This window comes from Neolamprologus multifasciatus, unplaced genomic scaffold (genome assembly GCF_963576455.1).
Source record: "Neolamprologus multifasciatus unplaced genomic scaffold, fNeoMul1.2 scaffold_5, whole genome shotgun sequence".
Classification (NCBI taxonomy): Eukaryota; Metazoa; Chordata; class Actinopteri; order Cichliformes; family Cichlidae; genus Neolamprologus; species Neolamprologus multifasciatus.
Genome location: NW_028181986.1, coordinates 335,817 through 354,014, shown reverse-complemented (window position 1 = coordinate 354,014; position 18,198 = coordinate 335,817). Strand labels below are relative to the sequence as shown.

General features: G+C 40.7%; 2 protein-coding genes across 2 annotated transcripts in view; both read left to right on the top strand.

The window, feature by feature from the left end:
• The window catches only part of LOC146490346 (uncharacterized), a 52,927-nt gene extending 51,418 nt beyond the window's left edge, over positions 1–1,509 (top strand). Inside the window, exons 4-5 of the mRNA XM_085153294.1 lie at positions 65–254; positions 318–1,509. Coding sequence (XP_085009420.1) covers positions 65–254; positions 318–415 — 288 coding nt within the window. The 3' untranslated portion in view covers positions 416–1,509. The remainder of the gene's footprint in view (positions 1–64; positions 255–317) is intronic.
• Positions 1–18,198, top strand: part of LOC146490339 (protein NLRC3-like) — a 265,325-nt gene that overhangs the window by 22,183 nt on the left and 224,944 nt on the right. The gene's annotated exons all lie outside the window — the stretch shown is intronic.

Here is an 18,198-nt window from a genome sequence, read left to right as displayed (position 1 = left end):
TTTGCTGTCACAAAGCCAGGAAGCAGTTTAACCACCACGCCCACAAAGACAGGAAACAGTTTAACCACCACGGTTAATCCTCCATCATCATCATCCAGTATTTTTCACATCTTTTCTTCTGCTGTTTCCCTTTTTGTCAGTCACGGGGTTTGTGACTGAAATGCGTGTGGTCGATGGGAAGCCTGACGAGTACGGCCTGAATCATTCCATCAACACCGGACGGAGTGAAACCTTTGTTGAAAACAGGTTATATGGTAACGTTGCATTTAGCTGTGTTCAGTAAACTGTGAAGTTACAGCAGCAGATTTACATCACAGGACGTAGTCTGGACCTCAGCGCTGAGGTTCAACCAGCTCTGCGTGCAGACGGCATCCTTCCTGAAAATATTCTTCATCTTCCTAAAAGTTCTATATAAAAACAGCCTGAAATACAAACTGCTGTTGTGCACTGATTACCTTACACTTCCCATGTGTCCTTCTACAGAGGAGTGTCTGCTTGAGTGTTTTGTCTGATCTGTTGTTGATCGTCTCACCGACACTGCATGAAGATCTGACACCATCTGTTATGGAAATGTGACTGAGCAACATCGTGAGCAGTTTTTAACAATAAAAATGCAAAAATCTAGAATGTTTTTCTTCATTATTCATCTTTATATGAAATAAACTGAAGAACATCCACAACAACACAATTCACACGAGTATTTCACGATTCTCCACAGCTGTGATCACCATTTTCTTTGTGTATTTGTAATAGTTTTAATAATTTCTAGTGTTGGACGGCTAAAAGATGAATAAATAATCATCAGATGGACCCATTATAAAAATAGGATTTGCTTCCATCTGATAGAGTTACCCTCAGCTGTAGAAATGTTTAGCTTATTTTAGAGTTTAGAAATGTGTTAACATAGAATGTAGAGTTATTGTAGAGACACTGACACTGCCCTCAATGTGATAAAGGCCTGACTGTGTCATGAACTTAGGAGTAGATGGTAGGAGACCCTCCCCCAGTTGAACTGTGAAAGGTCTCAACATTGGTAACTGGACAACTGTGGTCTGGAAGGGAGATGGGTTTTATGACCTCTAGGGAGTCACCTACACCCACAGTGTTTTAACGCACACTCACTCACGTGCTCACACATACACACAGGTATGCGTACACAGTCACACACGAGCACTCACAAAGACACAGAGTTTGCAGCACACCGTGGGGGGGTTTATGATGGGGACGCCTCTATAAAGCTGGCTGTAACTAACAAAGGGGTGAAGATCTTGCAGAGGGACACACCGGCCTCGTCTTCCCTTCTAGAAGTGCATGCTTAAATGAAGATGAATGAAGGTTTTGTGAAATAACTACTGAGTCCGGTGCCGTCTCTGGATGCTCGAGGAATAAAAAGAACCGGGGTAAAACTGATTTTGCAACACAAGTCATCACACACATTTTATCACACAAAGGCACAGTGGCATTTAAATTAAATAGCCATACTCATTTCACTTTTTTTTTCATGAAGTTGATTTCTCCAGCAATTTCAGATTTTGTACCTCTCCATAACAGAGATTTAATATTTAATTGCAGCTAACAAAGTTACAGTGGAAAGCATTTTTTGTCTTACCGAAAACTACATAACTGAGTTAATCCCTGAAGTTGGTCTAAGGCAAGATTCAGATGCAGACTTGAGCAGTTAAAGGTACGTCTGGTCCTTATTTTTACATTTGGTCTTAAAAACCTCACATATATAAATATGGAGGAGCAGAAGAGTCACAAGCATCAAGATAAAGTATTTTGTGGTTTCATAATAAATTGTGCAACAAAACAAACATTAGTAAATTTATTTGGAGAATTATGTTTTATCCTTTTATTTTTAGGCCTAAAATGTGTAATTGGATACTATCTGTAATAAATGGGAATTTCTGAAATAAAAAAATGATCCATTTTCAATATAGTTAAGTAAAAAATGTTTAAAAAAACACAAAGAAAGCTTTATTGTTACAAGAAATTAGTAAATTCTGTGATAACATTTTATTAAATTATCACATCAAAGAGAGCTTACAAGCCAAAGGAGATAATATGTGTGCGAAGAAAGCAAGAAGTGCTTTGGGTAGACTGACATCAACACTGCAATAATAATAGTAATAGTAATCTGACATTTGTAATTTGACATTTGTTTTTTCTGTGTCGATATAATCATAAAGGCTACAGACCAGCTTGAAGGGCTTCTGCACACCAGCCCTGCAAGCATGATATTAGCCCATGATCATTCATTTCCATTACTAAAACTGAATTGCCCAGACAAATCTCCAGCCAGCAACCAGCCCCTCCCTTACCATGCCTGTGTGTTCAGTATGGAAGAAGTGGTTTTGAAGGAAAAGGTGGAGCGGAAAAGCAAAGAGATAAATATAAAACAAAACTTGAATTAGATGTTGCAAACTTTGTTACATTAGCCAACATGTTAGCAGCTGCAACACAAAGAGGAACAAGTCACAATCACAGGTTAGTCATCACTAGTCAGGCTGCTACAGGTAGCACCAGCTGTGGAGAAGTGCAAGAGGTGGAACAGCAGTCAACAGAGTGAGGAATGACAGTGGTAAGGAAATGGATGGAAGCATAACCGTGTCTGCATGTACTATTCAGCTTCAGCATTGCCTTCACAACTGGTGGGCAGTCGATTGACCATTGTGGGTCACCTGGACCAAAAATGTCAGGGTTGACTTTTTTCCAGTCTAAACCTGATCCAGAACTAGATGGATTAAAGAAGGGGAAACACTTCTTATTTTAGTAGCTTACACAAGAAAAGAAAAAACTGAGGCGATTACTTCTTACTGACTTCACGGTCCTGGGTCAGTGACCCAGTTTTGAGTTTCTTGTGTCTCAGAGTTTTGTATTTTCTTTGTTTTCTTTGTTGCCCTAGTTTATTCTATAGTCTAGTGTCTTAGTTTGGGTTTCTTGTATTCTGTTTAGTTTTCTGATTATTTAGTAGCTGCCCTCTGTGTCTCCTTGTTGTTGGTCTCTGTGTTTCTTACTTGCTCTGTTTTCTGTTTGGCAATAAAAGCTGCCATTTTTAGTTCAATCCTGTTTCCAGTGACTTTGAGTTTGGGTCCAATTCCGCCCTGCACACAGCTGGATCATGACAACTGATGCAAGACGTTGAATGCAAAGATGCTAAAATCAGTATTAAAGAAACTTTTCCATGTTATAAACTTAACATGTAACCTTTATTCATCTGCATCTTCTCAGGCCAAATACAAAGACTTCATATCTAAAACTGATGATCTATTTAAAAGATCTTGAGGAATTGAATGACCTGACTTTTAAGTTGGAACTCAATAGATACCTTGGGTCAAACAGACTTAAAGCCAAAAAGAAGGAGCCTTTTGATGTTTCAAGCACTGGGAGGGATGTATTGTTACCTTATGTCACTGCCCTGTTTGCCTTGGCAGAGGGTAGTGACATAAGAAATAACAGAATTAATAGTATCATTTTAATTACCCTGTCTCAATTCTTTTAACTCAGTTTCATAAATCAACTTGTTAATATCTGCACTGATGTGTTTACAGACAGCATTTTAAACACGATTTTCAAGGTCGTAGGTTGCTCTAACAGGGCTCAGTGCTGAGTCTTACAGTTTTTAACATTTTCATAAACTAACATCAGCTTAAAAGAGCGGGGCTACATGCTGTGATGTCAGAGTTAGCTGTGTTATTTGATGCTGGCTGGGAGACAGGTGAGGAACGTTCAGCTCCAAGAGCCTGGTTCTGACCAGCCTCCCTTGCTAGCAAGTAAAAGCTGTTCGTCTTGCTTCATTAACAGGAAGTTTCTAAACCAGCGGGGCCTGTGGAAGCGCAGACCCAACAAGCACGGTACCTCTAACAGCTGGTCAGGTTGAGTCCACAGGTGGACATTCAGAGGTTCAGTTGATGATGGTGATGATGAATGAAGCCTTTATTTGTCACTTGCAGTTGCCTGCAGCAAAATGGGACCTTCTCCAACCGTACACAACATCACATTGGGGAGACAGGTCAGAACAGGTAGCATAAGAAAAACAATGAAATGTACAACACAATAAGGCATAAAAAAAGAGACTCTGGTCAGGCTGAGCCCCCGATAGGAGATCGCGGCGCCCTCCGTTTGCGAGGTGCGCCTGCTGCTTGCTGCACAGGGAGGAGAGGGTGGGGCAGCGGGGGAGTCTCCGGCTGGCTGGAGCAGCATCTAATAACCAACTCGCAAAATAAAACAAAATAAAAACAAACCAACAAACACGAAAACACCAGACATCATGATACAGACTTATAATTTGCACAGATGTTTGTTTGAATCAGAATACTTTATTAATAATAATAATAATAATAGATTGCATTTATATAGCGCTTTTCAAGGCACCCAAAGCGCTTTACAATGCCACTATTCATTCACTCTCACATTTGTAGCCACAGCTGCCCTGGGGCAGACTGACAGAAGCGAGGCTGCCATATCGCGCCATCGGCCCCTCACCTTAATCTCTAAGGAAATTATGTGGATTACAGTTGCTCCAAAAAGAAATGGTAAAAATAGTAACAGTAACAGACTAAACTCCAAACAATACATTATGCTACAGATTTTAATATTAATTAGTTGTTGTCAGTTGTTGATTTGTCCTGTTCTCACTGTATGATGAATTTTGATGGCTGTTTGGTAGCTGTTTGCATACTATGCATACTCTCTCTTCATATGTGTGTGTTTCTCTGGTGAAATTCAGTGTGGTTCCGACAACAGTTTTATGTTAATGTATAATCCTCCCAGAGGGAGTGTTCGCCCGGGGCGCCAAACAGGCTAGGACCGCCACTGTCAAGGACCATATAAAGTACAAAGAACAGCTTGGTGCTTTTATAACGTGAGTATTAAGGGTTCCTCGTTCTCAAATAAACATTTAAGAAAGACATTTTACTTTGGGAGTATTAAGCTGTATTTATACAGAGATCCAGATCTCTTTTAAGACCATTCTGTTGAAAGTAAATCACACACACAAGATAAAAACAATAAAAAGCATTCACTCCAAACAACAGTTATACACAATCATGTTAATTTCAGCATTCATAGGTTAAATATTAGATGATAAAACGTGTGCATTGTACCAGAGACTTTCCCTGAGCAAACCTGTATAGTCTGTGGAGGCATTTTTAATTTTAAAGTACTGGGAAAAAAATACTTTACATTTCTTTCTTTATCAAGTTGTTCACAAAGTGATGGCTTTCTAATGTTGCATTGCATTTTATTCTTGAATAAATTAAGCCATGTTTAAACTCTTTTTCAACAGGAATAAAGTCAGTGATTTGGAAACTGAAAGAGCTCATTAATCAGTGGCATCATTAATGAGATCAGTGCATGCACCACAGTCATGATAAAGGTGGAGGCTAACACTTGCAGTATGAGGCAGAAATTGAGTTCATTAAAAAGAGTTACAGTAAAATATGAATGTATATTTTCACAGTATATGTATTTACATATATAATTACAATAATTATAATTCCCAGTGTTGTGGAAGTTTTCCATTTAAATAAAGCCTGCAGATGAGCGGTAGCTAACATTCTTTAATCAAACACAAAGAACAGAAAACCAAGCTTGTGGAGAGCCTGCATGACCGCGGGGCAGACGGCAGAGTCTCCCTGAGCTTAGCATGGCTCTCACTTAAACACCTTCCACAGGAACAAAAGGCAGTACAGCTGTTTCACACCTTAAGTGTCATGGTGCCTGTGCCTCGCTGGTCGACCCTCTATTAGGCAATATGTTTGTGGTTTTCTTTTGCTCCTCCCTCTCCCCCTCTCGCTCCCCCTCTCGCCACGGCGATGCTCATTGCGGGCTCCTCCTGCTGGCCCACACACCTGCTCTCATCACCGCACCGGCCGCCGATCCCAGCTGATTGCTGCACTACTTAAGATGGCGGGTCTACGTTAGTCTTCGCTGGATCGTTGAGCATCAGCGTCAGTCAGCTTGTGTATCTGCAAACCTGAATCTTTAAAGCTTTTGTGATTATCCGCTAACCTGACCTCTTGTGTGTAGATTGTTTCTGGAACCGGAGAGGAGTGGTTGTACAAAGAGTGTGGAGCACCTTTTCCCCTAACCCTGTTTCCCCACGGACCCCTTTCCCCTGCACATTGTATATAGCCACTTGGTGATTGTGCTCACTGTAAATAAACGCACCGTCTTTCACATAACAGAAAAACCTGGCCTGCGCCTGAGTCTCTTTCAAAATCCTTATCATTAAGGTTCACACTCTCTTGCTACCTCCCAGAGTCAGAGACGAGACAAAAGATTCTTCCTGTGGAGTTGTCTGCTTCCCCCAACTTCCTTACTACACCCCCACCATTTGTCTTACAGTATGACTGTGAGACATGTTAAAATCCAGTGGCACCAAGGTATCATACAATAGAATAATTTGATTAATACATAAGTAAAATACATTCCTTTACACTGTCTACTGTTGAATTGTTATATACAGTGCGGCAGCTGACCTTTGACCTGCGAGCTTCAGACTCATTGCTTGTGTGAAGTAACTAACCCTCCAGACCAAGATCCCTCTCATTAACCCTTTAAGACCTACCATAGAACCAAGTCTGCCAGAGCTTATATTATATGTTTACATGCTGTGGAGCCATTTTTGGGAGCATTTCAAGTTGCTATACATCAATACAACCATTACAGCCCAGATTTTAATAATATGTCTGCATTAAGTGCATAGTAATTACATAAATTGCCAAAAAGTGCAATAAACTACAAAAAAATTTAAAATCGTTTTTGTTTTTTTAACATATATTTCTAGTTAGAGAAATTTAAGAGGCTTATCCCTCAAAACTGTAAATACAAAAAAGTTGCACAAAATAGTTTCCCACCACAGGAATTTTATTTTGAGTGTCTTCCTAGTTTTATTTTTCAGATACACCAATTTTTATACACTGCAGGACAAACGAAAATAAATATTATAACGCAAATTTGCAAAAAAGCAGCATATGCATCAAAATAAACTATTTCCAGCAGTGCAATATGAGTCCTAAGCATCCCAGAAACCACACAGAAAGTCATAAAGTCAAACGTAACTTTTAAAAACACCAGTATAGGCTCATGAGGCCCTGATGGTAAAAAACTACATTTCTGCAAAATGACGTCACTTCCGGTTTCGGGCAGGTCATGGCGGACATGTGATAGTTCACGCTGATGGACGTAGGAAGTGTTACAAACAGCTGATCGGATCAGCAAAGCGTGTTTCTGGAATATTATGTTTTTGTTGCTGCAAGTGCTTTTTATGCAGTTTTTGCAAAGCTATATGTGGAAGGAAACTGTGACCGAGGACAAGCTGATGGCATAAGATGTAAGTACAACTGCTCCGGTTTCATATGCAAAAAAAATTATTGTGCTAGCTCACGTGGTTGCAGAGCTACCGGGATTTAAAAATAGTTACGCAAAACAGAGCGTGCCCGCTCCGACCGGCTTTAAAGGGTTAAAGGGAATATTACGGTCAAGGTAAGTATACAAAGGTAGGTTTAATTATTTTAGAGACAGCCTCTTTGGTCACTTCCCATCATATGGGACCTTTTATTTAGTGACTTACGTTTTGTTTTAGTATTGTAACAGTACATTTATATAACATTTACATTTATCTTATCTGTCTTTTTCGTTGTTGCTGGAGGATGGCCGTGTAGCCCCCAGGAGACCCTGAGACAGCAACCTAGGTCCGTCCCCCTTGCATAAATGCCTATATTTAGTCTTTTATTTCTGGCATTTTAAGTGTTATACATATTAAATTGTCCATCTATTGTGCTCCTATCCTCGTTATTATTCTAGAAGATTTTTTAGTTGTTTATTTCCTATTTTTCAAATTTTAATTTTGTTTTTATGTGTAACTTGATTTTCAAGTTATGTCTTGTTTCTTTTTTTGAATTTTTACGGTCATTTATTATCTATTCATTTTCAATCTTTTATTATTTATTGTTATTATTATGTTTTCTTTTTCTTTATTTTTATTTTATTATCCTTTTATTGCCTCGTTAGTTTAACGTTATTGTTTGTTTTCATTTAATTTGTAAGGACACATCATCAGTAGTGGACCTTGGAATCATTGGGTGTTTCGGCCATTATCACTAGACACCCTCTTCCAAGGAAGGCCCTCCCAAGGTTGATCACGCCTTGGAGTGTGTCTCTGACTTAATAAAATTACAGTAATTGATTTACGTCTATCTGGGTTTTAATATTTAAAGTTTCAAAGGGCCAATCAGGCCCTGTTGGGTTCAGTCTGACACCAACGAGTATCCGTGACTTTGTAAAATCCTAACGTTATTCATTTCATCTTAATTTTAATAAAACCATCTAAGATCAAGCATTCCCGTTGTAACGTTAATTGTCATGCACAGTTAATGAAGTACTTTATTGTTGAGCCGTATTTTAAATTTTAAAGAGAAAATAAGGCTCTGTTTGGGTTCATCGAAATCTAACGTATATTCGTGACTTTGCAAATTCCACCTATTAACTTATAATTATCCAAGCTTCTGCAAATTTAAAGTATTATTACTGTTATATAGTTGTTTCTCCTTCATTTGTTCTCTATATTTGTTATTTTGCATTCTCACTTACCCGTACTTTATTCTTCAAATGAGGCTTCCTCTTTGACCTGTGTCTGCCACCTGCTCCATATGGTCCATGTGCTCCGCCTGGTAGTGATGTGTGGATCGATCCTGAAATATCGATTCCTCCGATCAGTTATGTTCTAGAATTGATTCTCACATTAAAATATTGATATTGTAGTAATTTAGAGTAAATTTGTAGTTTATCATTAACAGGAACACAGTGGAAAGAAACTATAACATTCGGATTGTCTACATTCAAAGGAACTACTTCCTCTTCCGCCTTTCATAGTCATGTGCGAAATACGGCTGTATAAATGTCTCGCAGCCCCTTGGCGTGCGCACTCACAACAATGGCTGAGCGTAGTTGTGCGGACGTACTTTACCTCCACAAACAGCTGAGACGTGGTTTGCGATACATCTGGCAAAAAGTGAGGTGTTTTGGCCGTACTTGCCAACCTTGAGACCTCAGAATTAGGGACACAATCAAAAGGGCTGTTGGGGGGTCATATATACACTTTGCAGGGTTTATTTATCGGGTAAAATACGTTAAATGTTGCCGTTATTATTGGAAACAGCGGGGGTGTCCAAATTCAGAGGCTGCTTCCACCTGAGGACCCGGCCTTTGCGGTCTAAAGAAAGCTGGGTAGTACGTCACGAGCTCCCTCGGTGGAGTGAAACTACCGTCTGCTCCTTGCTATCTAAAATATAATCGGGCACTGACTTAAACTCTCGACCGTCTCACACTTTGTTTAATTAGTTTTCTGTTTGACGTTTATTCAGCTGTGTGAAAACCCCGGAGGAACCCACCCGGGGGATTAATAAAGTTTTATTTAATCTAATAACTTTGATATCAGCCAAACCGATTTACTCATGAACAAATAAAACACTGAAGAAGCCCAACAATAACATGTTTAAGGTATCAAAGTGACTTATATATCATGTTTAACCCGAGTAGTGAAAGACCGCGGGGGTTTGAAGACGATGTGTCGGCTCAGATATTTGAAGTTTACTCAGCTACATTCTCACCTGAAAATATGAGAGAAAGAAGAGTAATATTAACACTAAGTAGCTGCAGTAGTAGTAGCCATTGTTGTAAACTGGAACTGGCTGGGCCGCGCTATGAATTCTGGGATATGGTTTTTCAATTTTGTTGTAGAAATTCGGGAGAATGGTGGCTCCGGGAGATTTTCGGGAGGGGCACTGAAATTCGGGATTCTCCCGTAAAAATCAGGAGGGTTGGCATGTATGGCTGTGGCAACATCACTAACCTTGTCAAACACCTCAGAGTAAATCATATCACAGAATATGTCGAGCGTATGTTGAGGTGAACTGAAGAGGAGGAGAGGGACAGGTGCTGCTAGGGCGAGACAGACGTCTCTCACAGAGTCCTTTAGTGCTGCAGGCAACGTGTTCAAATAGCACAACTTCAGATTTTTATTTCTGTATGATGAACTCTGCATTATTAAATAATAAGAACAAGTAATCTGATGTGTGGCTGTTTTTGATACTGATGCTGGCAAGATGGCGCCGGTGTGTGTGGCTGCTCGTCTGTCACTGCCAAGTTTGTTCCTGTTTATGTTTTTCTAATTTGTGTCATCCATGAAACAAAGTCTCTGCTGAGGTATGATCGCCAGACACTATTGGACCTCAAACCTGTGGTCCAAAATATTGTGTCCTTTGGAGCTGGTGGGCAGCAACCCCTGCCCCCATTTGTATCGGAAACCCCGGGTTACCTGTACCGGGTTCCCACGCTACCTTCCCGGCGAAAGCATCATCGTCGCCGGGGTAAACGAAGCGGTCGCCTGGTGAAGCTAAAGGTTTACCTAAAGAATTATTCTGCTGTTTTCCGACCAGTGCATGGATTCTTGCCAAGGCTGTTTGCGTCTCGGCGCTTTTTGGATCCTGTTGATGCCTGTTTGGTGCCTGTGGTCGGCTTTGATGATGATGCTCCTCGGCCTCGCTGCCCATGCCCTCCCAGGCTAAACCTCCGCTGTCAACATTATCGGAACCTGAGATCGCTGTGGTGGGTTTCTGGACCTCCTGAACCCCGAGCGCCAACTCCAGCTCCCGCTAGGATTGGCCTGGTGAACGCCAGATCACTTTTAAACAAAACTTTTATTCTTCGGGACTTCTTCAGTTCCCGTGATCTGGATTTTCTGTGTGTGACTGAGACGTGGCTGAGTGTTGGTGAGTCCAGTGCTCTATCTGAACTTTTACCTGTGGATTGTTGCTATTTTAACTCACCACGGACGTCAGGCAGAGGTGGAGGCACAGTGACTGTTTACAAAAAGGATTTTAAATGTAAGCAGTGTTTTCTACAGTCTTCGTTCTCCAGCTTTGAACTTACCTCCTTTGAGGTGAGTCGTACAAACCCGGTTTTCTGCGCTGTCATCTATCGCCCCCCGAAATACAATAAGAACTTCATAAACGACTTTTCTGATTTTTTAGCTGGGATTATGCCCAACTATGAGAGTGTTCTTATTGTTGGAGATTTTAATATACATGTATGTTGTCCTGATAAGCCACTGGTAAAGGACTTTTTAAGCCTTATTGACTCTTTGGTACAGTCCGTGCCTGGCCCTACACATGAGCACGGACACACACTGGACCTTGTCCTGTCATATGGTCTGCCTGTCACTGACTTGGAGATTTGTGACTGAGCACGCTCAGATCATATGCCTGTGTTATTCAACGTTGGTTTGACATATACCGCAGTTAAATCTGGCGCTGCTACTCGGTGCTATCGGGTTATTAACCCCGCCACTGCCGCGCAGTTTTCTGCTGCTTTTAATCAGCTCGGCGGCCCTTCTGACTTTGTTTCCTCTGACACAGAAGAGCTAAATTCCTGGTTTTATTCTTGCTGTCAAAAAATCTTGGACTCTGTGGCTCCTTTAAAAACCAGGCAGCCTAAGGCTAAACCTGAGCCTTGGTTTAATGAGAGCAGTCGTGCTGTTAACTGTCGTCGAGCAGAACGGAGATGGAAAAAGGATAAACTGCAGGTATCATTTCAAATTCTCAAAGACTGCTGGCATCGCTACCAGAACACTGTTAAAGAGGCAAAAAGGGAATATTTTGCAAATATTATTTCTTCCAACTGTCATAACCCACGTGTGTTATTTAGGGCCATTGACACTGTTCTTAATACTCCATTGAATGTCTGTTTGGAAGTTTCTCCTGAGATTTGCAATGATTTTCTGAACTTTTTTATTGAAAAGGTTGTCACCACCAGGGCTCTTATCACAGCTCCTGACTCTGACCCATTGACTGTAGAAAACATGGACGACGCGACAGGTCCCCAAAAATGAAGCCAAAACGTCTCTATCGCCCCCTGGTGTCTGGCTGCAGTATAGCTCATAAACCCCGCCTCCTCCATGTTAGCGGATGGAACTGGGGTCAGACTAAAATAAATTTATTCTCCTGAGATAATTTTTTTCCAAAGATTCTTTCTTTTGTTTTCAGTAGTTCTCATCACGCTGATTTATGTCCAAGGGGTCTCCTTTCCCATAAGTTTGATTCTAATTCCTACAGCGGTGATGTTAAATTGGGGTGAAACGTCATCATAACAGCTTTGACTGACAGCTGCAGTCACGGAGAAACTTGCGTATCTCTGTTCGTGAATAGCAGATAGAGCGTAGGCTCTGAGAGGAGGGCCAGCGTTTACGCTACGAAAACACGACCGAGTGTTTTAACCTGACAGCCTGAGGTGTTCTTCAGTAAACTGGACTACCCGACAGAAGGACCCGAGGCCCCGCTGCACTGTTTCGGTAAGTTAAACGTGTTTGTAAGCTACTCCGTAACTACCGTCCTTAGCTAGCTCCTGAGACCTAGCTAGCTAAAATGAGCACTCGGCTGTCAGGGTTCGTTTAGCTGTGCAGGTGAATGAATTTACTGAAGAAATCAAGAGAAACGCCCCGGGCTGCTCAGTCACTAATTACTGTTACTGTACTTTTATTACAAGTATTATACTGTAAAAGCAACAGGCTGCACCCTGCTGCAGCTCCTGTGCAGAGCTGAATATTAAATATGTGCAAACAACAGCATGTTTTCAGTCTCTTGCCACATCTGTAAAGACAGTAACATTTTTTTAAAAGCTTGTACTTCAGTAACTCCTCATTAATCAGGAACTATGGATTAAAGTACTGTAGTGTACTGTAATACTGAAAATATGTAAGAGAAGAACTTCAGATCCTGAGTGTGTGAGGACAGAAGAATCAGCTTTATTTCAATGTTGAGTGATAAAATTTATATGTGAGTTTGATGGTTCTGTTGTCTTTGTGATTACAGGAGCTGCCCTCAGATTCAGACCTCAGCACCACCCAGTGACAGCAGACAGATCATCCAACATGTTCACATGTTAACTGCAAAATGAACTGATGAAAACAGTACAAAGGTTAAAGTACCACATGTGCTGTAGTGAAAGCTGCAGCTGTTTTATTGATAAAGTTAAAGACAAAAAAACAAAAGGATTAATCACTCATGTAACTGTGTCACTATATATCAGCATTAACAGGACCTCAGTTTGGTGTTTCACAACGCTGCTGATCTCAGACCTGCACAGCTTCTGTTTTAAACACTTGGTGTACTCAGCTGTATGAAGAGCATATGAGATTTTCTCTAACACAATTAAATAAAACCTGATGAAGGTCAAAGGTCGTCACTTGTATGTTGAACTACAAACTTGTCATCTGGAATTCTTTCACAGTTTTTTGCAGATAGTGTGTTATTTACCATAAAGTGATTCAGAGTTATTCATACCAGAGTAACCAGAGAGGATCACATATTTTTAAATATATAACTTTCTACAGGACTGAATATCTTTATGTAAAAGTCTGGAGCCCCTGGGGAGTATCCGAGTATTTATAACATTACACAAACCAAAGGTCTCATCACAGTGTTGATGAAATGCTGGGTTTATCCATCTCCTGGGACGGGCCTACGGAGGAGCAAAAAAACCAGCAAAAAAACTGGAGCAGCCGGGCTACGTAAAAAGTGTAGGGGGGCGTGTTTGCGGTCACGTCCAGCGGGTGTGTGGGCGGGAGCGTTACACAGTCGCTCCACCTCAAGTCCCTACTGCGCAGACTCTGGCTCCAAATTTGCAAGATGGCAGCCTCCACAAGCGGGTATTTTGGCTTCATTTTTGCACAATGGTAGGAGGCGGGGTCGCGTCGTCCATGTTTTCTACAGTCAATGCCCTGACCCCTCTGTCTCTGTCCCTTGCGCTGCTGTTTTCACTCAGTTTGAGCTTGTGACGCGCTCCACTTTAGAGGATGTGGTTCGCCATATTAAGCCCACAGGTTCCCCACGGGATCGTGTCCCTCCACAATTCTTTAAAGACATTTTTCCTAGTATACGACAGTATGTCCTTGAAATTATTAACAGCAGTCTGTCTTCTGGTGTGGTTCCTGCAAATTTCAAACATGCAGTAGTGCAGCCACTGCTTAAGAAACCTGGCCTTGATCACACAGTTTTAGCGAACTATAGGCCTATTTCCAAGCTGCCTTTAGTCTCCAAGGTTTTAGAGAAAATTGTTTTTAGTCAACTGAAAGATTTTATAGATGATAATGGCATCTTTGAGCTTTTTCAGTCAGGTTTTAAAACCCTTCACAGCACAGAATCTGCATTATTAAGGGTTTTTAATGACATCCTTCTGGCATGTGATTCTGGTAACCATGTTGTTCTTGTCTTGCTTGACCTAACTGCTGCCTTTGACACCGTAGACCACAATATTCTAATTTCTCGATTACTTGATGTAGTGGGTATTGGTGGAACTGCACTTAATTGGTTTAGGTCTTATTTGTCAGAACTTTCTCTGTCAGCCTTCTCGGTTACGAATCGTCTTCTGCTCCTCTGTCATGCGGCGTCCCACAGGGCTCAATTTTAGGGCCACTGCTCTTTTCACTGTATCTATTGCCTCTGGGTTCTATCCTTAGAAGGCATGGGATCTCATTTCATTGTTATGCCGATGACTGCCAAATTTATTTGCCACTAAAACACAAGGATGGCATCTCCATAAAACCTCTCTTGACATGTCTAGATGAAATTAAAGCTTGGTTGGCTCTAAACTTTTTAAATTTTAATGAAAAGAAAACAGAAGTGTTGGTGTTTGGACCCAGTGGTCCCTGTGAGTCGTCCTCTGTAGATTTGGGACCCCTGGAAGTCTATTTTAAACCTGTTGTTACTGACCTTGGTTTTAAGTTGGACAGTGATTTTAAATTGGACAACCAAATCAGAGCAGTGGTGAAATCCAGTTTTTATCATTTAAGGCGACTGGCAAGAGTAAAATCTTTTCTTTCGAGGCAGCATCTTGAAACAGTGATCCATGCTTTTATTTCTTCCCGCCTGGACGACTGTAACTCACTTTATGTGGGGGTCAGTCAGTCATTGCTCTCACGTCTGCAGCTGGTTCAAAATGCGGCTGCACGACTCCTAACAGGAACTCGAAAAAGAGAGCATATAACCCCCGTGCTCGCCTCTCTGCACTGGCTGCCTGTGTCTTTTAGAGTTAATTTTAAACTTCTTATGTTTGTTTTTAAATGCCTCCACAGCAAGGTTATTATCGTTAACGAAAACTAACGAAATAACGAAAACTAGAAGTGAAAAAACATTTTCATTAACGGAAATAAAAACAAAAACAAAAAAAAGGAAAACTAACTAAAACTATAATGAGTGTTCACAAAACTAACTCAAATTAACTGAATTTATAGCAAAAATGTGTTTAGTTTTCATTGATGTGTGCGTGTCATACAAGAGTCAAGGGTGAAAATGAAGTTTAGTTTACAGATTGTTTTCTTGCTGTGTCTCATTATGCCAGCAGGGGGCAGCACGTTAGTCGAGTCGTCTGTGTCGCTGCTCCGTCCACGCGCAGAATCATGTCAGGAAAAGTCGGGAGCCAGAGTCCAGTTTGGGATTACTTTGAATATGACTGTGTTTTGGATAAAGCAAGTGTCTTGTAGTGGAAACTGACAAATTATGAGGGACATTTCTAAAGGGAAAAAATCCCACAAACCTTAAAGTGCACTTGAAAAGCTCACACAAGAAGGCTAACCTAGCTTAGCTTGAGAAGGTAAGGGAGCACACTCAACCCTCATCCCCAGAAAACAGAAGCTAACCCCAGGCAAGGCAGCGTGATGCATCCCGAGACAACAGGACGGGGATATCTACACAACTGTGTGAGTCAATTACCTTCAAAAAGTTTATCAATTCACTTGAACCAAAATTACGAACACCCGGTGCTGCGAGAGTTAATAGTCTCATTGGGGCCAAGATATACATTTTATAGTTGCCTGGTATCAATGGTTGTTCATCTGCCTTTATTTATTTATTTAAAGAACCCATAGGTGGGAATGTGAGTTGTCTCTGCGTGTTAGCCCTGCGACAGACAGGCGACCTGTCCAGGGTGCAGTATGGTAGCTGGAATAGCAACATACCCAAGGATGAGCAGAATGACTGATATGATGAAACTGGGATTTTGTTACACTTAATTATTGCAAACACGACTAAAACTATAACTGAAACTAATCAAAACTAAACTGAAACTAAGGATTTTCAAAAAATAAAAACTAAACTAAACTAGCAAACAATTGGTAAAAACTAATTAAAACTGATATAAAATTGAAAATCTGAAGTCAAAACTAAATAAAAATAAAAACTAATGAAAATTGCAAAACTTTTAAAACCCTGCTCCACAGTCTTGCCCCGCCTTACCTCTCTGAGCTTCTTCATCCCCACATACCCTGTCGGTCTCTCAGGTCAGCTGACCAGCTGCTCCTGGAGGTACCCAGATCCAGGAGGAAGCTCAGAGGGGGCGGGGCCTTCTCTATTGTGGCTCCAAAATTATGGAATAATTTGCCCATGCACGTTAGAGAGGCCCCTTCACTGTCCACTTTTAAATCACGTCTTAAAACCCACTTTTATTCCTTGGCTTTTAACCTCAGCGAGACTTAGTTTCTCTTTTAATTGAAGTAGTTATTTAATGATTTCACTCTTCTTTTATTTGGTTTTTACTTATATCTTATGTAATTTTATTTTACAGTTCCAATGTACAGCACTTTGTGTCAGCTGTGGTTGTTTTAAAGTGCTTTATAAATAAAGTTGATTGATTGATTGATTGATTGATGTCCTGTAATCAGTATGATGCTATAATTTGAGATACAATACATAAAATACGTTTTTGTACAAAGTATCGGTATCGGATCAGTATCGTCGATCCCACCCTGAATATTACTTGGTATCGGATCGGAAAGGAAATCAGTGGTATGACACATCACTACCGCCTGGTCAGACTACCTAGTTCCCATCATGCTCCTTGCCGGTATCCTGGGCAACCACTTTTGTGTCTGTGAACCGCCATTTTGAAATCTGCCATCTTGTATCCACGGTAACTATTTTGTTAAAAGTCGCCATCTTGGATCATTAGCTTTAGCCTTAGCTTCTATATTAGCATCAATGGAATTTAATATAAAGTTGAATAGCCATATATACACATTGTCCTACGGAAGAGGATTAGGGACACTGGAAAAAAAAAAAGAATTCTGACTTTAATCTCAGAATTCTGAGATTAAAGTCAGAATTCTGAGATTAAAGTCAGAATTCTGACTTTAACGATAATTCTGACTTCATTCTCAGAATTCTGAGATTAAAGTCAGAATTCTGACTTTAACGATAATTCTGACTTTAATCTCAGAATTGTGACGTCATAGCACTGATGGATGACGCAACTTTGGCAAACTACATTCCCTCGTATGGAGACCAAATTGCCCTCTTCAATTTCTGCAAAAGCAAGCAACCACTGTCAAAAAGAAAACTAGGACTTCTGCAAAAAGGTCACCTCTCAAAGTGAGAGAAACAGTGGCTGACATGTCAGATTTGGATGACTTAATAAGACTGTATTTCAGACTTTCTTTCAGTAACAAAGAAATACTTTCAATTTTAGCACATAGTCATCAGACAATTATAAGTGTTCGAACTCTAAAGAGAATTTGTAAAAGACTTGGGCTTTTTAGAAGGAAGAATCAATCAAACTTGGAGGAAGTGCTAGCCTTTGTCCAACAAGAGATCATGACAAATGGACAGATGCAAGGTTATCGTTGGCTACATCTTCGTGCAATTCAACATGGATTTGTGGTGTCACAAGATACTGTAAGATGCATAATCAAATTGGTTGACCCTCAAGGTGTGGAACTGAGACGAGCTTGACGGTTGAGAAGACGACAGTACAGCTGCAGAGGGCCAAATGCTCTCTGGCACATGGATGGCTATGACAAGTTGAAACCATATGGTATTGCTATCAGTGGCTGCATAGATGGTTATAGCTGCTATGTTTTATGGATGGAGGCTTATACCACAAACAATGACCCTAAATTGATTGCAAGTTATTTTCTGAAAACAGTTTCATGCATCAGTGGATGTCCAGAGAGGTTACGTGCTGACCGAGGTACAGAAAATGGTTGTGTCGAACAAATGCAGATGTTTTTACGGAGAAACCATGCAGACAGTTTTGCAGGTGAGAAAAGTTTCCTTTACGGAAGAAGTACGGCCAACCAACGTATAGAAGGATGGTGGGCTACCCTACGCAAAGAGTGCACAATTTTGGATGAACTTATTTCAAACT